Source organism: Tilletiopsis washingtonensis, assembly GCF_003144115.1.
Source record: "Tilletiopsis washingtonensis strain MCA 4186 unplaced genomic scaffold FA09scaffold_11, whole genome shotgun sequence".
In the NCBI taxonomy this organism is placed as follows: Eukaryota; Fungi; Basidiomycota; class Exobasidiomycetes; order Entylomatales; genus Tilletiopsis; species Tilletiopsis washingtonensis.
This window is the reverse complement of record NW_020312008.1, coordinates 529,125-548,807: the sequence shown is the minus strand read 5'-3', so window position 1 is coordinate 548,807 and position 19,683 is coordinate 529,125. Positions and strand designations below refer to the sequence as shown.

Sequence of the window (19,683 nt, the reverse complement as noted above, 5' to 3'; positions counted from 1 at the left end):
CCTGCCTCGTTCGCACGTCATCAATGCATTCGTGACTATCTCCCCGCCCCTGCTCTTCACACGGCACACTCGACACCCGCGAGGCGCAGAGCCAGACGGCCCTCCTGCGCCCAGAAGCGCTGCGTGCGAGCATGCGGCGCATGTTGCAGGCGCAGCTGCGTTTGCTCCTCGCTGCTGTCCGTCTGCATCGTCTCGTCCTGCTCCTGGGCCTCCTCGTCGACGGGCGGCTCGGCATCCTGCATGCCCGGCTGCGCCATGCCGCCAAAGAAGCCCAGGCCGCCACTGCGCACCCACGCCGCGACGTGGCGCTGTCGGCGCGCGTGGGCCAGCACGCCGACGAGCTGCAGCAGCACATCGTCGAGCTCCGACTCGTGCGGCGCCGGCGCGGCGGGCCGGAAAGGGCGCTTGTTGGCCTTGGGCTTGGAGCTGGCCTCGGCCTCTGCTGCTGCTGCAGCGGGCGAGGCTGATGCTGCTGCTGCTGCGCTCGTGTCGTCGTGCTCGGATGTAGAGCCCGGCTTGACGTCCTCCTCCTCTTGCGCCTGAGGCTCCTCCTCCTGCGGCACACTCCTCGCCTCTGCCTTGCGCGCATTGAGCCAGCGCACCATCAGCGCCGCGCGCCTGGCGTCGAACTCGGGCAGCAGCAGATGGTTGTACGGCTGCAGCCGAGCCTTTTCGGGCGAGTCGTCGAGCAGCAGCGTGTTGTGGGCGGAATAGCCTCGCCCGGGCGTCCATGCCTGTGCGTCGTTCTCGTGGCCAGCGCCCTCGAGCAGAGGAGGAGAGGCGGGCGGCTGGACGTAGCGCTCGGCAGCTATGGCGGCGGCTGTGGCGGCAGCAGGCGAAGAGGCCTCTCCACCGCTGGACGCCATGGCTCCCGGCGCGTCGACCTCGCTGCGATGCTGAGCGAGGAGGCGTCGTTCGCCTTCGAGCTGCATCTCTCTCGCTTCCTGTTCCTCTGCGCTTGCCTGCACATCTCCCTCGGCGCCACCATCGCCATTGAGTGCCGCCCAGACAATTTCGAGATCCTTGGTGCTCGAGGCCTTGGCATCCATGTAGCGGCGAGGCATGAGTGTGTCGCGTGCCCAGACGCGCAGCAGATGTGCCGCCTGTGCGGGCGAGAAGATGGCACGCGCCATGGCGGCGACATTCTTGGGCTGTGCGCTGGACCACAGCAGGAGGCGGAAGCGCGAAGAAGCCGTCGGCTGTGGCTCGCTCGGATGACTACGCCACATCTGCGTCGGCGTCGACTGCGGCGCGGACGCAGAGGCGCTGGCGCGCTCGGCAGTCGAAGGCCAAAACTCCACGCCGTGCGGCAATGCCGTCGACTCGTCGGCGCCCTCTGCTTCTCGCTCGGCGCGCGCCTCATCCCATGCCTCCCACTGCTGTGCCCTCGAGTGCGAGCCTCCACCTTCATGCGCCTGCACGCCAAGCGCCCAGTGCAGGAAGCTGCCGAGATACGGGCGGCGCGTCGGATTGGCACTCTTGCTGGCGCTGGCGCGATACACGAGCGTGCCGTTGAGGTCGAGAATGAGGAGCGGCAGTGGCCCGGGCGGCGACTCGAGCGACGCGGGGAAACAGCGAGGAGAGGAGGCGACGGCGTCGAGATACCAGTCGCGCGGCCGCTCGCGCAGTGGCAGAGGCTTGGAGGCCGATGGCCAGCGGCCACCGCGGTCTTGACGCGCCTTGCCCCGGCTGGCAGAGGGCGCAGGCGCATCGCTGCTGCCCGGTGCCGAGGAGGCGAAGCCGCGCTGCGGCTGCTGATGCTGCTGCTGGTGTCGTCGCCCGGGAGGCTGGTACCTGCCTTGACGCGACGCAGCGGCCGAGCTCTCTGCGCCGGCCTGTGAGGCGTGCTGCTGGCCTTCTCCACCGTACTGCTGGTCGCCGTGGGATGCATAGCCATGCCAGCTGCGCTGCTCGGCCCATCCCTGCGCGCCCTGCCCGCCCGGCTCGCCCCAGCCACGCGCCGCCGGCGGGGCATGCCAGTCGCCATGTTGTCGCTGAGCGGCCCAGCTGTGCGACTGTTGCGGCTGCTGGCCTGCCCAGCCATGCGACTGCTGCTGCTGCGCGCCCCGCCAGGAGTTCAATGGCGCCGGAGCTGATGATCCGCCGTCGTCCCAGCGCGTGTGCTGCGCGGCATAGCCCTGGTATGAGGCAGCAGCACCAGCGCCGTCGTCGTACGCATCGTGTCTGGCGCCGCCGCGCCCCGCCGGCGGCGAGTACTGGCGTGAGTCGCGAAACGCCGGGGTGCGCCATGACGACGAGGAGCCTCCACCGCTCGCCCCTCCACCACGCCCGCTGCCGCTGGCGCTGGCGCCGCCGTGCGGCTCGTCGTAGGCGCCGCGGCGCGACATGTGCTGCTGCGCTCGAGCTGTGGCGCCGGCACGGAGAGAGGAGGAGGAGCGGAGAGGGAGGCGAGGGAGCATGGACGTGCTGAAGCTCGTGGCTGCAGCGCTCGGACCCGAAGAGGCCAGCGAAGGTCGGGCTGACGCACAGGCAGGATTCGTGCAAGACAACGCGACGCGAAGTCTTGGTCGCAGTCGCACGCTCGAGTCGCGGCGCGCGACGGCGGCTAAGCGCGCGCCGAGTGTTGGACTCTGGCGCTGGGGGTGAAGGTCGAGGGGTTAGCGCGCCGTTGGGCGTGCCCCGTGCACCGCCTCGCCGCTCCTCTGTGGGCGGCTGCAGCGTCGTCTCGGGTGCCCGCTGGCACGCTCTGCTCCACCTCCCACACCCCTCTCCCTCACAATCATGTCCGAGCAGCCGCCCGCCGAGCTCGCCGCGCGCCTCGCGGCCGCGGGCCAGGCGCACCTGCTGGCCTTCTGGGCGCAGCTCTCCGCCGCCGAGCGCGCCAGGCTGCAGGCGCAGCTCGAGGCGCTCGACGTCGAGCGCGTCAGTGCCGTGTACGCCAAGGCCATCGAGGGCGAGGCTTCTGCCGCCGCGCTGGCCTCACAGCGCCACTCGCTCGCCGCGCCTCCTTCCGACGCCACCTTCTCCGCCGCCGCCGCTCCCTCCGAGGCAGCCGAGCTGCGTCAGATCGGCCTCGATGCCATCCAGCAAGGCCACGTCGGCGTGCTGCTGCTCGCCGGCGGCCAGGGCACGCGTCTCGGCAGCAGTGCGCCAAAGGGCTGCTACGACATTGGCCTGCCGAGCCACAAGAGTCTCTTCCAGCTGCAGGCCGAGCGCATCCGGCGCCTCGAGGTGCTGGCGGGCGGCGCGGCGCGCGTGCCGTGGTACATCATGACCAGCGGGCCCACGCGGGCGCCGACGCAGCGCTTCTTCGAGGAGCACGCGTACTTTGGCCTGCGAGCCGAGGATGTCGTCTTCTTCGAGCAGGGTGAGTTGGCAGCAGCGCCAAGAGGTGGGCCGCCGTTGGCGAACGCAACAGGCAACTGACGACTGCGCGACAACAACAGGCACGCTGCCTTGCCTGACCATGGACGGCAAAGTGATGCTTGCCTCTCCCTCCGAGATCGCCACGGCGCCCGACGGCAACGGCGGCATCTACACTGCGCTGCGCGCGCCCCTCTCTCGCGGCGCCTCCGACAGCGTCATCTCCTCGCTGCAATCGCGCGGCGTGCGCTACCTGCACGCCTTTGGCGTCGACAACTGTCTTGTGCGCGTCGGCGATCCCACGTTCCTCGGCCTGTGCATCCGGCGCGGCGTGCAGGCGGGCGTCAAGACGGTGGTCAAGACGCAGGCCAGCGAGAGCGTCGGCGTCGTGGCGCAGCGCGACGGCAAGTGGGGCGTGATCGAGTACAGCGAGATTCCCGCCGCGCTCGCCGAGGCTCGCGATGCCGACGGCCAGCTCACGCTGCGCGCCGCCAACATCGTCAACCACTTCTACACGACGGGCTTCCTCGCCGAGGCGGTGCCGGCCTTTGAGCGCGAGATGGCGTTCCACATTGCGCGCAAGAAGATTCCCACCGTCGACGCCGCGGGCAAGGCGTACAAGCCCGACACGCCAAACGGCATGAAGCTCGAGCTCTTCATCTTCGACGTCTTTCCCTTCGTCGAGGCGCTGGCCGTGCACGAGGTGCCGCGCGAGCAGGAGTTTAGTCCGCTGAAGAACGCGCCCCACACGGGCGCAGACGACCCGCAGACGAGCCGGCGCGATCTGCTGCGCGAGCAGCGCCGCTGGCTCGAAGAGGCGGGCGCACGCGTAACGGAGGGCGCAGAGGTCGAGGTCAGCCCGCTGGTCAGCTATGCGGGAGAGGGCCTCGAGAAGCTCAAGGGCCGCGAGTTCAACGAGAGCACCGTCGTCGACAGCCTGTAGCGCAGCACGCGTGATGGGACAGGACATCAATTTTTCATTTGGGCAGTGTGGCGCCGCGTGTCTAGGTGGGGCATGAAGCAGAAGGAGCGAAGCGGCCGGCGCGAGAGGGAGCAGGGAAAGAGGAGGCAGGCGGCTCAGGCGGGCACGCGGTGCACCACCGCCACGGCCGTGTCGCCCGAGTGGCTGATGGAGAGCAGCAGCTTCGAGCCCTTTGCGGCCGCCGCCGCCTCGCCCGTGAGGCGGAACGAGGGGCCCTCGGCACTCGACACGACCTCAAAGTCGATGAGCGGCGCCGCGGCACCGCGGCCGGCGACGCCGAGGGCCTTGAAGGCCGCCTCCTTTGCGGCCCAGCGACGGGCGCGTGCGGCAGTCGGGTCGGGCTGCGAGGCGCAGTACTCAATCTCGGCGGGCGTGAAGCTGGGGGAAGATTAGAGGGTCAGCCCATGCCACATGACCCCATGTGCTGCGAGAGGAGCCTGAGAAACTCACTTGCGACGCAGGAAGGCCTCGTCGGCGGGGAAAGCCGAGACCTGCTGCGCGTCGATGCCGACGCCCTGCACCTGGCCGATGCTGCCGGCCAGGGCCGAAATGGCACCCTGGGCGAGGTCATCGTTGGGCGACGCCGACGACGACGACGACTGCTGCTTGCCGGCCGGCGGCGCCGTGGCAAGGGGCGCGACAAAGGCGTAGCTGTCGCCGACGGGCTGCGCACGCGCGTGGATGTTGATCATCACCTCGTCCTGCAGCACGTCCGAGTACGGCGGCGCATCCTTGACGCGCACGAGCGAGTTGCTCGTGAACATGGCGTGCATGCGCGCGTGCGTCTTGCCCTCGCGCGGCACGCGGCGCGCGGCGTACGCCTGGAAGTCCTGCTCGGGCAGCCGGGCGAAGAGGTGGCCGGGGTGCAGGATGGCGGCAATGCCGCCCACCTGGCCGAAGCCGAAGGACGTGACGAGGCCGGCATTGTGGTCCTCGCGCGTGCGCTGCAGCGTCTTGGAGGCGTAGAGCAGGTAGGTGAACTTGCGCAGCTCGGGCGCAATGTCGTCGGCGTTGCGGTTGCCCGGCACCGTGGCGGTGAGCGTCGACTGGATGAGGCCGTTGAGCGCCCAGGCGGCGGCGCCGCCCTTGGCGTGGCCGACGAGCCACTGTGAGAAGAGCGAGGAGTCAGCGGTCGAGGCAGCGTGGCGCGCAGCGGGGCACGCACCTTCTGTGCCATGACGGGCACGGCGTGCGACTGCGAGCGGCCGAGGTGGCGGAAGAGCTCCTGGTACACATGGCTCTCGTTCTTGTCGTTGGCGTTGGTGGACGTGCCTGCGGGGATGAGCGTGTCGTCAGCATGGTGCGCACACAACAACAACAGCACCTCGCCACGCACCGTGGATGCTGATGGCGCCGATGCTGTCGCCGTCGAGGCCCCACTCGGCGAGGCCGCGCTTGAGCGGCTCGGCGGCGGCCATGACACCGTGGCCGGGCGCGGGGACGGAGCGGCCCTGCTTGTCGGTGTGCGTCGAGGTGTAGGCGACGACGGCCTGGATGGGCACGCCCATCTCGAGGGCCGTGGCGGCCGACATGAGCACCTGCACGCCGACACCCTGCGACTCGAGGAAGCCCGCACGGCTGCTCGTCGTGGGGCGCGACGCCTCGCTCGGCTCGCGCCCCTTGGCCGCCTCGTCGACCGACGACACGGTGGCGCCCATGTTGGCAAACTCGTACGCGCCCTCCTCCGAGTAGTCATCGACACCGCCGGCCAGCATGACGCTCGCCTTGCCCGCGCGGATCGCCTCGCTGGCAATGGCGACGGACTGCAGCGCCGTGGCGCAGGCGCCGACGGGCGTCAGCGTCGGGCCCGACGACGACATCAGCAGCAGCTGCGTCCACGCCGAGATGGTGTTGATGAACGTCTCCTGCAGAATGTCCTTCTGCACGTCGAGGTTCTGCCGGCGCTCCGTGAACATCTTCGACAGCGACTCCATGCCGCCCATGCCCGAGCCGATGGCCGTGCCGACGAGCGACGGGTGCACAAACTAGGGAAGGGGGCATCAGCAGCGGCAGCACGGGCGCCCGTCGCGACACCGACGCACCTTGTAGATCTCGTACGGGTCCGTGATGCCGGCGCTGACGAGGGCCTCGGTGGTGGCGACGAGCGTCCAGAGCGCGGTGCGGTCGACGTTGGCGCAGATGTCCTCGGGGATGCCGTAGCGCTTGGGGTCCCAGCCCGTGGGCAGCTGGCCGGCGACGTTGCGCGAGAACTTGATGCTCTGCGGCACGTAGATGCGCGCGCCCCGCTTGAGCTGCACGTACATGCCGCCCGAGGGCGCGGCCCACACGTCGACCTTGTCGCCGTGCTCGCGGCGGTACTTGTCGGCCTCCTCGGCGGAGACGTCCATCGGCTCCATGTCGTGCAGAATCTCAATCTCCTGCTGGAAGCCCTTGCGCGCCGGGTCGTAGCCGCGGAAGAGCTCCGGCTCGACGACGCGGATGCCCGTGTGCGCGAGAATGTCCTTCTCGAACTTGGCCTTGACATCGCGGTCGGCAATGGGCTCGTCGCTCTTGGCCTCGACCCAGCCGACGTACGTCTTGCCCGTCGCCTTGAGTGCGCCGCTGTGGTGCTTGATGAAGCCCATCGCCCACGCCAGCTCGATGGCGCCCGTCAGGCTGAGGCCGCCGTCGGCCTCGATCTCCCAGCGCGTGCGGCTCGAGCCGTACGGGCCCACCTCGCCGAAGCCGACGACGACGACGGTCTTGTCGAGGTCGAGCGTGCCGCGCGCCTTGGCAATGCGCAGGTAGTCGGCCGGCGACGCCTCGAGCTTGGGGAAGGAAAAGTCGTGCAGCGCGCGCGGCTCGATCTTGACGGTCTGGTGCAGCGCCTCGGCGGCGCTGCCCTTGGTGACGAGAAAGTCGGCGGCGCTGTCGAGGGCGATGGCGCGGCGGCGCGCGGCCTCGTCGTAGATCTTGGCGCGGATGCTCGCCGTCTTGGCGGCCAGGTCGGGCAGGCGCGAGAAGCCGCCGCCGAGGTCGGCGACGATGGGCTCGACCTGCGCCGTGGCGACCATGACGGGGTGCAGGCAGCCGAGCAGGTTGAAGGCCATCTCCGTCGACGAGAAGGTGCGCAGGCCGAGCTTCTCAATCTGCTCGGCGACGGCATTGTTGCCGTCCATGAGGCCCGTGCCGCGCACCCAGCCGATGATGCAGCCCGTGACGCTGACGTACTCGGCCCAGCCCTCGGAGATGGAGCGGTTGGCGAGCGTCTCGAGGCCGATCTTGGACCTGCGCGGGGGGGGTTAGTGGGGCGAAGTGCTGCGGCGCGGCAGGCAGGGCACTCACTCCGAGTAGAGGCCTTTGCAGCGCAGCAAGGAAGGGCAGGTCAGCATGGCACGGGCGCTGGACGCCCGGCCGTCGCAGCGCAGCGCCTCGCAGCAGGGTCAGCGTCAGTGGCAGCATCGTCAGTGGAGGTCAGCCTTGGCGCGCGCACGTCAGTCAGTCAGCAGGGGTGAGCAGGCAACAGGCGCAGGCAGCTCGGGCGGAGCGACGCGGCAGCTGCACTCATGGTGCGATTGCGCGGGTGGGAGGGGGAGGGTGGTGGTGGGAGCGGACGAGGCAGCGCCGGGCAAGAGCTCGGCTTTGAGGCCAGCGCGCGCGGCGGCAAGCCACTTTGTGCCTGCCCCGAGCGCAGAATTCGCGCGGCGCCTGCCCCACCGCCGCGCCCCGCTGCCGGCCGGCCTGCCAAGCGCTCGGGCGGCACTGCGCCAGTCTGCGCCTCGGCGCCCCAACAACAACGCGTGGGAACAATGCCATGGGACCACTCCGGCGTGCTGCCGCTGCCACCCCCTCCGACAGCACATCCGCCTCACACACAGCCAGTCTCAGGTGCATTAATCATTACTCATTGCAGCGATGCACGCTCTGCATGCCCGCATCACGTCTCGCTCGTCTGCTGCTGCTGCTGCTGCGGCGTCGTCGCCGTGTCCCAGCCCCTCGCGCCGTGCCAGCCGGCGTGGCCGACGAGGAAGCGATGCTCGCACACCTGCTGTGCCGTGGGGCGCGCCGCCGGGTCCAGCTGCAGGCACTGCGCAATCAGGTCGGCCGCATCGTGCAGTCTGCCTCCGCCGTCGTCGGCGGCCTTGTCGCCTTGCTCGCCGAGTGGCCGTGCCGCGTGCTCCTCGCCGCCGCGGCCGCCGCCGGGCCGCGCCTCGCCCAGCATGCAGCGTTCGCGCAGCGCCGTGGCGGCGCGCGAGGCCGGCGCCAGGCCCTCGACTGCCTCGTCGCCGTTCCAGAAGGGACAGTCGCCGCAGAGGAGCACGTAGCCGACGACGCCGAGGGCCCACACGTCCTGCTCGCGGCCGCCGTACTGCTCGCCGCGCAGGATCTCGGCGGCCGCATAGTCGAGCGTGCCGCTGAACGTGTCGAAGAGACGGCCGGCGCGCACGTGGGCCGCACTGCCAAAGTCGATGATCTGCGCGTGCGGCCGGCCGTGCCGGAAGTCGAGGATGACATTCTCGTCCTTGAGGTCGCGATGCACGATGCTGTTGGCATGCAGGAAGCGCACGCCGTCGGCCACCTGTCCGAAGATGGTGCGCACCTCGACGGTGGAGAGGCCGTCGGGAGCAGACTCGACAAAGTCAAACAGATCTTGCCCGGCGCCGTGGCCTGTGCGTGTGCCGCTGAGGCAGGGCATGACGAGGTAGTAGAACTGACAGGACGGGCATGTGAGCTGGTGGCTGCCTCAGGGCACAGCGACACACGCACCTCGTGGTCCTCGAAGAAGTCAATCATGGTGCACAGCGAGGGATGCGACACGCCCAGCGCCGCGCCTCCCTCGGGTGCAAACGGCGCCGCCAGGCCCGCCTGCTGCTGCGCCGCTGCCGCGCCAGGCGAGCCCGGCATGAGCCGCTCAGGCGCCCAGGGCGGCGGCGAGGCCGGCGCATGGTAGGGCAGCCGGCGCAGCTGGTCCATGACGTGGATCTCGACGGGAATGGGGCCGAGCGTCTTGTGCCTGCGCCAGCAGTCGGCAAGGATGCGCGACTTGATGATGTACTTGATGCAGTAGTCGTCCTGCCAGCAAGACGAGTCAGCGGTGTGGCGGTCTTGTGTGCCTTCGTCATACTCACCCCGACAGGAAGGCCGTCAGCTCCCCTGAGGCGCACCTTCTTGACGAGGCCGTAGGCACCGCGGCCGATGTCCGCAATGACTACAAAGTCGGCAATCGAGCGTCGCTCGCCTGCCGGCGGCAGCGGATAGCCGAGATGTGTGGCAGCCGTCTCGCGCGTGGGCCGACGGGCACGCAGCGTTGTGGAGCGCGTCGGCGTGCTCTCATGCGCTGCCGCAGCCAGCACACTGGCATCGCGCACCTCGCCCACGCGACCAGGAGGCGGCGAGCGCGGCAGGTCAGGCGTGCGGCTCTTCGGCGAGGAGCCAGTTACTGCAGGAGCGCCCGGAGAGGCAGGCGCAGCACTGGCGGCGCGCCAGCTGGGCGATGGCGGTCTGGAGAGCGCCTCGTGCAGTGCGCGCATCCGTTCGTTTGAGCTGGAAGCGCTGTATCCCGAGGCATCGCTACGCGTGTCCCAGTCGCCACTGCCGTCACTGATGCTGCCTTCGTCCTCGTCATCCTCGTGCACGGACTGCAAGTCGACGTCGCCGCCTGCAATCGAGCCCGTTCGGCTGCTTGCTGTGCGGCCCATGCTCAGACTGCGAAGGCGCTCAATCATGCCTTGTGCCTGCGCCGCCTCTGCGGGGTCTAGAGGCGAGTCGCCGTCCTCATCCGAGGCGCCCTCCCCGTCGCTGGCGTCCGCCGTCGATGCGGCACGTGCATCGGCAGTGCCCGTCGTCATGAGCAGTTCGGCGCGGCGGCCCAGCGCCGAGGCCGACGAACGAGCAGTGGCGGAGCGGCTGCGCGGCAGCTCGCTGAACGACGTGGGCGCGGAGCCCTGGCTCGCCAAGTAGCGGCTCCACTCCTCCGTCGTGGGCGTGCGCAGCAGCGCACCAATGCCCGTGTTGCTGCGCGAAAGCCCTGGGCGCGGCGCCGCGACCGCAGCGGCACTGCGAAGACTCGGCGAGACGAGCCCGAGGCCCACATCCGCGCCCACCTCGAGTGGCGGCAGGCCACGTGCTCGTGCTCGCCACGGCGGGCCAGCTGCCGCACCTTCGACACCGCCGGGATCAGAGGCGCGATCCTCGAGTGCCAGCTCGGGCGGCACGAGCCAGGCGTGCGCGTCGGGCGAGGCGAGCGCCATGGGCGAGAGCGGGCCTGGCGGCAGGAAGCCTGGTGGCGCCAGCGCAGGATTGATGGGCAGCACGTGCCGTGCTTCGCTGCTGCTGCTGCGGCTACTGCCGCTGCCATGCCGCTGCGCCGCCTCGAGCTGGCTGAACGGCGCATTGGCAAGCGGCACGCTCTCATCGCGTTGTCGCTCGATCGCCCGTGCTGCTGCACGCCCGGCACCGCCGGCGCCAAACGTCATGTGCAGGCCGGCGTGCTGCGAGAGCATGCTGCGCGTGCGCAGCGCAAAGGCACCGCTGTGCCGGCGCGGCAGGGGCGTCGAGTCGTCGCCGCTGGAAGTGGAGGCCGAGGGAGGCGCAGCGGCTGCTGCAGCGGCGAGAGAGGGCAGACTGGGAGAGCCCCATGAGCTCGGGCCCGCAGCTGATGGAGCAGCAACGGAGCGAGAGGAAGAGCCGCTGGCGCTGCGGCGCGATGGTGCGGCATGTGGTGAGGAGGGTGTCTGCAGGAACGCAGCGGCCGGCAGCTTGCGCGGCGAGGTGCCCAGCGTCGCGACTGGCGGCTGCTGCGGCGTGAGCTGCGGCGAGGCGGGTGCGAGGGTCCGTGATGGCGGCGCAGGCGAGGCAGGCGGAGACGGACGTGGCGAAGCAGGCGGCGATTCTAGCGCAGCAGCGGGAGGAGCGCCGCGGCCTATGGAGCGGATGCGATTGACGCCGGGGCCGGACGAGTCTGCGCTGCGCTGCTCGAGCTCGGCATGTGCGCTGCGTGCTCTTGCATGCTCGCCGTCGGCGTGCAAGCTGCGCGTCCGCTCTGCCTCCTCTTCCTCCGAGGCGAGACTGCGATTGCCGCGCCCGATGCTCTGCACGCGGCTCACACTGGGGCCGGCCACGCCGCTGGCGCCATTGGCGGTGCCGCCGCTGCCGCTGCTGCTCGACGCCGCCTCGCTGCTGCTGCTGGCGCTGCTGCTTGCCCCCGCACTCATCGCGACGGCGCTGCTGCTGACACTGCCGTCCTCGCAGAGGTACGCGAGCGAGCTGCGCCGGCCCAGCTCAGCCTCCTCCGGCAGACGCGACGAGGAGGCCGCCGACGACGACGCCGTGCTGCTGGCCGAGTTGCGGTTCGAGAAGCTGCGCAGCGAGAACGCAGCGGCGGAGTACGACGACGTTGAGGTGCGCGACGAGCTCGAGGGCACGTCGGTGGAGCGCGACGACATGACGTCGAAGGAGGAGGATCGGCGATGTGCCGCCGCCTCTGCCGCCGCCGCTGCCGCTGCCGCCGCATCGTCCTCATCATCGTCGGCCAGGCTCGACTCTGCCGACGGCTCGAGCGGCGAGGCGCGTCCGCGGCTGCTGGCGTACTGCGCGTGTGCCTGTGCGGCGCCGCGGCTCTGGCCCCAGCTGCCGGAGCGCGTGACGCCGCCGACGCCGCCGAGCTTGAGCAGCGCCGAGTCGGCGGAGCCGTCGTGCGACGCGTGCGAGTAGGAGTGCGGGCGCGAGGGCGACGAGAGGGAGCGCGTGGGCGGCGAGGCGCCTGCGGCTGCGGCGCTGCTGGAGGGCGAGGCGGCGGCGGCGGCGGCGGCGGCAGTGTCCCACCAGCTGGTGCCGCTCCAGCGCTCGCGCAGCTGCGACGCAGGCCGCTCGGGCGGCGGCGAGAGGGAGCGGCGCCGAGCCTCGTCGGCGCTCGAGGCGGCGGCGTCGGCGGTGCCGTCGGACACGCGCAGCTTGACGCCGACCTGCTCGAGCACCATGCTGGAGGCGAGGTGACGCAGTCGGCGGCCGGGAGAAGGAGGAGGTGAGGCGGATGGAGGTGTGGGTGCGAGAGAGGAGCACGCGTGGCTGATGTGGCCCCCAGCCCTCGCGCCGCACGCGCCAAACGTTTCTCGCAGAGAGCAGCAAACGGCCGCGCGCCGCGCGGCGGCAGGCACGCGCGGCATCGGCCACCGCGAGCGCACCCGCCAAAAGCTCGGAGCGCGCGGAGCGCACGCGCACGCTAGCGCCGGCACGCCCAGCCAGGCACTCTTCGCTTGTCTGGGGTAGGCCTGCTGCTCGGCCGCAGCGGCAGCCGCCGCAGTCGAAGCACAGGCCGAGCCCCTCTTTCTTTTCCTCTCCTCACAATGAGGGGCGCAATGTTTCTGCGCGTCACTTTTGCAGCCTCTCGGGCGGAGCGCCGTGGCGCAGCAAAGCGACATCGAAGGCCTATTTCGGGACGTGCTGCGGCGGCGCCCCACAAGGCGTCAAAGCCGCGGAGCGGTGCAGCCCCTGGGTCTCGCCCGAGGCACCCGCACCTCGACGGCTCCCGCCAAGGGATGCAGCAAGTCGCAAACGAAGCAGCGAGATAGCATGGTATCGAGGCTATGGGTACACGATGAGAGAGGTGACGAGCGCGAGGCGTGAGGCCGCGTGGCTGAGGAGGTCGAGGTGGAAGGAGACGAGCGTCGAGCAAGCGCCATGTTGGCCGGCCTGATGTGCTTGACGCCCGCCCTCAAGCATCCAGCATCGTCTTTGCCCGTGCATACGCCGCACGCACCGAGGCGCGTTGATGATTTGCTGCGGATCAGATCAGTGGTCAGCCAACTTGCTCGCCGCACCAAGGGGGGGGGGGGGTTGCCCGAGCCATGCAACGCACTGCGATGGCTAGAGCTGCGCAGCATCTTGCCGTCGAGCGCCTCATCCTCAAGCAGCATGCGCAGCGACGTCGTCGGCACCCAGGCGTAGCTCTGCGTGCCGTCAAAGAAGCGCACCAGCCGCAGCGGCGCCGCAGCCGTGGCGGCCGAGACGTCGAGCTCGCGCATCTCCAGCACCTGTGGGCAGCAGCACACAGTGGGCCGTCAGCTGGGTGATGCGATAGGCGAGAGGCAAGGCGCGCAGAGGCACGTACGTCGTCTGGCACATCGTCGGCTTGTGCATCGATGACCTCGGCGGGAAAGAAGGGATGTCCTGAGCGCAGCATGACGCACGCGTCAGCACCCTCAGGTCGGCGCCCCACACACTTGCTCGACTCACCGCTGACTTTGGCCCACACGAGCGTCGCCGGCGCGTACTCGTCGTCGTCGTCCAGCTGCACTTCGCTCTTTCTTCTCTTCGCCGCGCCCGAGCCATCCTCCTCTTCCTCTCGCGCACGTCGCTTTGCGCGCCCGCGTTCCTTCTGCTCCTGCAGCGCCCGCCTCTCCGCCATGCGTTTGAGGCGATGCTTCTCGCGGCGCTGCGCATTGCGGCGCGCGCGGCCTTGTGCGGCGCGCTCGGCTGCGTCTGGAGGCGCCTCCTCGTCGTCGCCATGGCCATGCAGCAGCGGCGTATCCGGCTCCGTGAGCTCCTCGTCGTCCGAAGCGCCCAGCACAAACGTGCGACGCGCCGACGACGACTCGTCCTCGTCGTCCGACGTGAGGGGCGACGAGAGGAGGCTGGGCTTGAGACTGCGCCTGTTGCTCGACGACGCCTCATTGCTGCGCGCCTCGCTGCCGCCGCTCGGCCTGGCACGGCGCACGGCCGCCGGCGACTTGCCGGGCTCGCCGCGTGGCGCGCGCGGCTTGCTGGGGTCGTCGTGCTTGCTGATGAACTGTCCGTGGCTGCCGCGCTTGCGGATGCGCACCGGCGCCGCCGCCGCCGTCGTGGCAGACGCCGTCGCTGCGCTGGCGGTGCGGTGTGAAGGCGGCGCGTTGCTGCTGCTGCTGCTGCTGCCAGCAGCAGGCGCCGCCGCGTCCTCTTCCGAGAGCTCGGACGAGGCGGCACGCTCGCCGCTCCGAGGCGCAGTCGTGGCACTGGCGCTTCTCTTGCGCGCCGACTGCGCGTCGTGCGCAGAGGAGGCAGCACTTGGCGCCGCCGCGGCTCGATTGCCGCGGCGCGACGAGCCCTCGGGCAGCACCCAGCCGACGTTGAAGCGCTTGAACGAGTCCCAGCTGTCGACTTGCTGCACCTCGAGCTCGCGCGGCTCGGGCGCCGCGCCACTGCGTCGTTGCCGCAGCGCCCGCTCCGCCTCGGGCGTGGTGGATGTCGCCTCCGCCGACGACGAGGAGGACTCGGACTCTGCGCGGTGGGCCGAGCGGCCTCTGCGGACGCTGGCCTGCGAAGAGGCATCAGGCGCCGCTGCCGCCGCGTCGCGCTTGCTGCCGCCATGCAGCTGCGGCGAGGCGGAGGCACGTTGCTTCTTTGCGCTGCGCGCCGCCGCCGCCTCCTCTGCCTCGCGCTTGCGTCGCTGCCGGGCCGCCGCCGAAGCCTGCGAGGCCGCCAGGGCACTGCGTTGCTTGCGCCGGCGCGTCTCCTCCTTTTCCTCCTCCGTCTTTGCGCGTGCAAGCCGCGCCGCGGCCTTGTCTTGCTCGCTGCGCGGCGCGCGCTCCAGCTCCTCGACGGCCGCATCCTCGGCCGGCGCGGCGCCGCTGCGGCCGCGCCGCGTGGGAGCGGGAGACTGTGCAGACGAGGCTTGGGCCGGTGCAGTGCTGCCCTCGTCTGTGCGCGCGGAGCGCGACGAGCGCTGCAGCGAGAGCTTGACGCGCGGCGGCGGCGTTGGTGCCCGCGCTGCCGGCGCCGGCGCAGCGGGCGCCTCGACGGAGTAGAAGTGACGCACGAGATCCTCAATGGCGCTCTTTGGCGCTGCCTCTGCGTCGTTGCTGTCGCTCAAGTCCTGCGTCTGCTCCTCGTAGTCGCACAGCAGGCGCAGAATTGCCTCTTCCGGCTCGAGGCCTAGCTGTTCCTGTCCCGCCTGGTCTGGGCCATGCACTTTCTCGAGCGCCTCGAGCGTCTCAAACACGCCCGCGCAGCCCTTGAGGATGCGCTGTGCCGAGCGGTGGAAGGCCGTGTCGGGCTTGTTGTACAGCATGGCGTTGCGCAGCACCAGCTCAATGTCGGCGCGAAACGCCGCGGCATCGCCGTACTGCTGCGCCTCGAGCTTCTCCGCCATGCCGCTCCACGTCATGGGCGACGTGACGATGTCGTAGTAGTCGGGCACCTCGCTGCGTGCGACTGGATGCAGAAAGAGACCGGCGCGATCGAGGCTGTGGTGGGCAAGAGAAGGCACCTCAGCGATGCGCGGCAAGTGGCCCGAGGGCTGTCCCCGCTCCGCGCTGGCTAACTCACGAGGAGACCTTGTCGAGGGCGCGCCGCAGCTCGGCGTGGTACGGCAGCAGCACGCCGCGCACAAGCACGTCGCGCAGCAGCTGCACCTGGCGCAGCTTTTCCTTTTCGCGCTTGCGCACCAGCTCGGCCAGCATGCGAATCTTCTCGAGGTCTTCGCGCAGGCGGAAGAGGAACTGCAGGGGGGGGGGGGGGGGGGAGAGGTCAGCGCTGAGAGGGCAGCGCAAGGCGCCAGCGTAAATGACGAGTGCGCGGTGCCTCACCTCGAGCTTGCGAATCCTCTGCGTGTCCGTCTGTTCCTTTCCCTCCTTACTCGCCGTCCACGGCTCGAGATGCAGGCGTTTGAGCAGCGGCGCGCCGCGGCGCGCCTCGCGCTTCAGGCTCCAGAAGCGCGCCACGCGCAGCGCCAGCTCGGGCTTTTTGCGCACGGGGAGGCGCGCAATGTAGTCGAGCACTTTGGTGATGATGAGCCACGGCACTAAGGGAGGCCCGGCCACGTACGTCGACTTGTAGGCGCGCGCCGACTTTTGCCCACTGCTGCTGCTCGAGGACTTGAGCAGCACGCGAGAGGTGCCCGTACTGCCGCTGCGGCGCACTAGCTTGATGCGACTGCGCGGCGCGGCGGCGCCATGGACGCGCACGACGGGCGCATGCGGCGACGCGCCACTCTCTTCCGCACTGCTCTCGCTGCCCTCTTGGCGCTGCTTGCTGCGCCTGCGACGCGTGGCAGCGCCGCTGCTGCGGTTGTCCTTGGGCATGTGTTTGTGACAGCAGGCCTTGAGTGTCTCTCCGCCCGCCTCTTCGTCGTCCGACTCCTCGTGATGCACGGCGCGCTGCCGCGTCGTCTTGAGCAAGAGGCCCGCCTTGCGGGCACAGGTGACGTGAAAGGCGGTGAAGCACGTCTTTTGGTCGCACTGGATGCATGCGCCGGTGCGCTGGTTGCACAGGTAGCATTGCTGGTATGAGGGGTGGCGAGGTCAGCGTCGGGGAGGCTGTGGTACTTGATGCCTGCTGCAAACGAACGCACCAGCTTCCAGCGCGCCTTGGGGATGCGTTCCACGCTGTCGATGGGCTCCATGTACACGGCATTGCTGACTCCCGTCTCCGGGATCCACATGGCGCAGAGCAGGTGGGCCCAGCGCCCCTGCGTCGTCTGCTTGAAGGCGCCGCCCTCGTGCGGACAGAGCACGCAGCAGACGGCGCGGTCGGGCGAGACGGTGCATTTGCGGCAGAGCCACTGGCCCTCGGGAATGTAGGGAATGCCGTAGCAGTCTGGGGAAGAAGCGCGAATCTCAGCTGTGCTGCAAAGTAGCTTGCCATCTCTCCCACTCACCCTGGTGCACCGCCAGATTGCAGCCGTCGCAAAAGACGATTGCATTTGAGTTTTCGCACTCGCCGTCGTCGCAGATGGCGCACTCTACGTCCTCATTCTCGGCGCGCGCCTCGCCGTCTTCGCCGACGACAGGTGGCGGCGCACGCACGGGGATGCGCTTCACGAGGGCGAACCACTCCTTCTCGAGGCGGTCGATGAGAATCTCAAACGTCTCGTACGCCACGACGTCGAGCTGCTGCGCGCGCCGCTCGGCGTTGAGCGCATCCAGCCACTCCTTGTCTGCGGGGGCCGCAGGTCAGCAGGAGGCGCTGGGCGTTGCAACAGATAGACCCGGGCGAGAGGGCGCGCTCAGCGAGCAGGCCAATGGCGCCAAGTCGAGGCCCCCCCCACCCATGCCCTGGTCGCCGGCGCCCCCCCCGTGCAGTCTCCTGGCCGCAGGCGACAAGACCACGGCTGGCATGGCCATGCGCAGCAGCAGCAGCAGCAGCAGCAGCAGCAGCAGCGCCCCACTGCAGTCTGGCCCCGCAGTGTGTGTGTTTGCACTCCCTCATGGCGCTTGGCCGTGTTGCCCCTTGTGCGCCTAGCTGGCGCTCCCTGATGTGCTTTGCTACCTTACAGTCCATTGCCCGCACCCATGTGCCTTCACTTCCGCCCTGCTTGCTGTGTCCCTCTCTTTGCCTCTCTCTCTCTTTACGTGCGCAGACCCCCCCCCCCCAGGGGGCAACAAACAAACTCGCACTCACCCTGTTCATCCATGTCATACTCGCACTCGCGCATGCGTTCCTGCTCGCCCATCTCGCGGTGGCGCACATACGCCGCGGGCCACTCGTGCGGCGCGTGGGGGTCGACGAAGCCAAAGGCGAGAAAGAGGGGCTCGGGCCCTGGGAGCGCCCACTTGCCGCCGCCGCCGCCGCCGCCGCTGCTGGCGAGAGGAAGCGAGGCGCCGTCGGGCACGCTGCTGGGCCCGGCGACGGCATGGCCAGGCGCTGCGCCTGCGTCGCCAGAGGAGGCGGCGAGAGCGTGAGCCGAGGCGGAGGGCGAGACGACGCGGCGAAAGGAGATGCGCGGCAGCGACGAGGCGAGGGGCAGGTTGTTGGGCGGCGCGGGCGGGATGGGCATGGCTCTTGCTGCTTGTTGCCGTAGCTTGTGAGGGGTGCCGACGTGGGTCAATGTGCCATGGAGACGAAGTGCAGGCGTGGAGCAGAGAGCGGGCGCGTGCAGGTGGAGCGCAGCCAAGATGAGATGCCCCCCCCCCCCCCCGGCCGCGTCGAGGCGCGTCACGGCGCCGCGCGCGCGCCAAAAGACGCGTGACGGCGCGGCGGACGGCGGCGCAGCGCAGCGCCGCGCGCGCGAGGCTGACGCTGGCCCGAGCTCTGGCTGGGAGGCAGCGCAGGGTCAGGCGAGCAGCGCGGCGGGCAGCAGCCGCTCAGAGAGGAGACCGACGCGGTGCCCGACGTGGAGGCATCAGGGCGAGGGGCCGAAAGTGACACGAGACTTCGGCGCGCGCCCGAAGGCTTAAGGCTTCTCGCTCGTCCAAGTCAGCACAAGGCTCTTTGGCGCTTGCTTCTTTTCTCTCTCTCACCACCCCTCCTCTTCCCCCACAGCAGCACACGTAGAGCGTCTCAAGCCGTCTGCCTGCGCTCCATCAAACGGGCACGCTCTTCTTCCTCTTCGGCCACTTGCCACTCTCGGGGTCTTCAGTTGTCAGGCGCGCAGCTCGGCGCGCAGCTTCTTTCGTTGCGCTTCCCGCCCTTGCGTGCTGCAACTGGCGCAGCCATGTCGTCGCCCTTGACGCCCTCCAAGCTGCCCTCGCTGCCGCCGGGGTATCCCTCGCTGCACTCGCTGCTGCTCACGCTGCCTCCGTGGTTCCTCCTCCTCTCGCTCATCTTCGGCGGCTGCTGTTCCAACGCCTACTTTCTCGAGCGCACCACGTCCATCCAACCCTCCTGCGGGACCCTTCTCACTTTCCTCCACTTCCTCGTCACCGCCCTCGTCTCTCTTCCCGGACAGCTGTCGCTCGACTCGGGGTGGCCGCGAGTGCGGCAGCCCAAGGTGCCCCTGAGACGATGGGCCGTACAGGTGGCGCTGTACTACGCCAGCAGTCTGCTCAACAACTCGGCGTTCGCATACGCCGTGCCCATGCCCGTACACATCATCTTCCGCAGCGGCGGCCTCGTCGTCAACATGCTCACCGGCGCGGCCGTCAAGCGCAGACGGTGAGTTTGCGTTTTGCTGCTTGTGTTTGTGGCGGCGCGCGCGGCAGCAAAGCAGGAAAAGTGGGGGCGAGGCAGATAAAAGAGCTGCCCCCCGTGGGGGGGGGGGGGGGGCTGAGAGGAGGACATACGAGAGCCGACAACAAGGGGCGTGGGGAGGGAGACAGGGTGTTGGGTTTTCCGGGCCTTGGAGCGCATGCAAAAGGGCAAGGCCAGAGAGAGAGAGACGTGTCGGGCGTGAGGGCGCCAGGGGGGCTGGGGCAAGGGCGGCAAAGAGAGAACGTCTCTCAGAGAGAGGGGTTGAAGGGGGGGGGGGGTTCCCCAGGACCCGCCAACAGCTCGTGCGTCGGGTTCCTAGTGGTCCTGCCACACACACACGGGGCAGTGAGCGCGCGACACAAGGCGCGCGTTGCCCAGATCAGAGAGAGAGAGAGAGACAGGCACAAGAGGAGACGCGTGGCTTCGCTCGAGACTATGTGTGCGCTTGCCCCCCCCCTCCCGTTCTCTGGCAACGGTGGCCCCGAAGAGCGCAAGAGGCGCAGAAAGCCGCAGGGACCCGAAAGGTTGTAGGGGCCGTGTGTGTGTGGGGGGGG

General features: G+C 69.7%; 6 protein-coding genes across 6 annotated transcripts in view; 2 read left to right on the top strand and 4 right to left on the bottom strand.

Annotated features, from left to right (window-relative positions):
* Window positions 1-7: 7 nt before the first annotated feature.
* On the bottom strand, window positions 8-2,434 carry FA09DRAFT_330143 (hypothetical protein). Its single transcript, XM_025742481.1, has one exon. The coding sequence runs from the start codon at window positions 2,418-2,420 to the stop codon at window positions 57-59; it is 2,364 nt and encodes a 787-aa protein (XP_025598267.1). The 5' UTR covers window positions 2,421-2,434; the 3' UTR covers window positions 8-56.
* A 290-nt stretch (window positions 2,435-2,724) lies between these two features.
* FA09DRAFT_330142 (putative UDP-N-acetylglucosamine pyrophosphorylase) lies at window positions 2,725-4,313 on the top strand. The gene is made up of 2 exons (XM_025742480.1): window positions 2,725-3,328; window positions 3,408-4,313. The coding sequence occupies exons 1-2, from the start codon at window positions 2,743-2,745 to the stop codon at window positions 4,265-4,267; spliced, it is 1,446 nt and encodes a 481-aa protein (XP_025598266.1). The 5' UTR covers window positions 2,725-2,742; the 3' UTR covers window positions 4,268-4,313.
* Window positions 4,314-4,401: 88 nt separating this feature from the next.
* FA09DRAFT_360782 (thiolase-like protein) lies at window positions 4,402-7,638 on the bottom strand (the record flags this gene model as incomplete). Its single annotated transcript, XM_025745273.1, has 6 exons — window positions 4,402-4,684; window positions 4,757-5,412; window positions 5,472-5,578; window positions 5,643-6,291; window positions 6,349-7,534; window positions 7,592-7,638. The coding sequence occupies 6 exons, from the start codon at window positions 7,636-7,638 to the stop codon at window positions 4,402-4,404; spliced, it is 2,928 nt and encodes a 975-aa protein (XP_025598265.1).
* A 495-nt stretch (window positions 7,639-8,133) lies between these two features.
* FA09DRAFT_346128 (Pkinase-domain-containing protein) lies at window positions 8,134-12,268 on the bottom strand. The gene is made up of 3 exons (XM_025744731.1): window positions 9,376-12,268; window positions 9,014-9,319; window positions 8,134-8,957 (listed from the first exon to the last, which is right to left on the bottom strand). Exons 1-3 carry the CDS (start codon window positions 12,223-12,225, stop codon window positions 8,184-8,186), a joined length of 3,930 nt encoding a protein of 1,309 aa, XP_025598264.1. The 5' UTR covers window positions 12,226-12,268; the 3' UTR covers window positions 8,134-8,183.
* A 683-nt stretch (window positions 12,269-12,951) lies between these two features.
* On the bottom strand, window positions 12,952-18,114 carry FA09DRAFT_308533 (hypothetical protein). Its single transcript, XM_025740583.1, has 9 exons — window positions 17,621-18,114; window positions 16,878-17,156; window positions 16,572-16,816; window positions 15,808-16,500; window positions 15,548-15,720; window positions 13,481-15,465; window positions 13,356-13,414; window positions 13,104-13,278; window positions 12,952-13,024 (listed from the first exon to the last, which is right to left on the bottom strand). Exons 1-9 carry the CDS (start codon window positions 17,994-17,996, stop codon window positions 12,960-12,962), a joined length of 4,050 nt encoding a protein of 1,349 aa, XP_025598263.1. The 5' UTR covers window positions 17,997-18,114; the 3' UTR covers window positions 12,952-12,959.
* Window positions 18,115-18,418: 304 nt separating this feature from the next.
* FA09DRAFT_343386 (UAA transporter) overlaps window positions 18,419-19,683 on the top strand; it is a gene marked incomplete at its 3' end in the record, with an annotated part of 2,364 nt that continues 1,099 nt past the window's right edge. Inside the window, exon 1 of the mRNA XM_025744597.1 lies at window positions 18,419-19,093. Within this exon, the coding sequence (XP_025598262.1) occupies window positions 18,654-19,093 (440 nt within the window). The 5' untranslated portion in view covers window positions 18,419-18,653. The remainder of the gene's footprint in view (window positions 19,094-19,683) is intronic.

What these genes read in the sequence shown, in the direction of transcription:
- FA09DRAFT_346128 (XM_025744731.1), bottom strand. Translation starts at nt 12,225, where the DNA reads ATGGTGCTCGAGCAGGTCGGCGTCAAGCTGCGCGTGTCCGACGGCACC. An exon ending in CTGACGGCCTTCCTGTCGGG is followed by an intron (nt 9,320 to 9,375) that starts GTGAGTATGACG and finishes TCTTGCTGGCAG; the next exon opens with GACGACTACTGCATCAAGTA. An exon ending in ACTTCTTCGAGGACCACGAG is followed by an intron (nt 8,958 to 9,013) that starts GTGCGTGTGTCG and finishes CCGTCCTGTCAG; the next exon opens with TTCTACTACCTCGTCATGCC.
- FA09DRAFT_330142 (XM_025742480.1), top strand. Translation starts at nt 2,743, where the DNA reads ATGTCCGAGCAGCCGCCCGCCGAGCTCGCCGCGCGCCTCGCGGCCGCG. An exon ending in TGTCGTCTTCTTCGAGCAGG is followed by an intron (nt 3,329 to 3,407) that starts GTGAGTTGGCAG and finishes CGACAACAACAG; the next exon opens with GCACGCTGCCTTGCCTGACC.
- FA09DRAFT_308533 (XM_025740583.1), bottom strand. Translation starts at nt 17,996, where the DNA reads ATGCCCATCCCGCCCGCGCCGCCCAACAACCTGCCCCTCGCCTCGTCG. An exon ending in CGTGTGGGCCAAAGTCAGCG is followed by an intron (nt 13,415 to 13,480) that starts GTGAGTCGAGCA and finishes TGCTGCGCTCAG; the next exon opens with GACATCCCTTCTTTCCCGCC. An exon ending in CCGACGATGTGCCAGACGAC is followed by an intron (nt 13,279 to 13,355) that starts GTACGTGCCTCT and finishes TGCTGCCCACAG; the next exon opens with GTGCTGGAGATGCGCGAGCT.
- FA09DRAFT_330143 (XM_025742481.1), bottom strand. Translation starts at nt 2,420, where the DNA reads ATGCTCCCTCGCCTCCCTCTCCGCTCCTCCTCCTCTCTCCGTGCCGGC.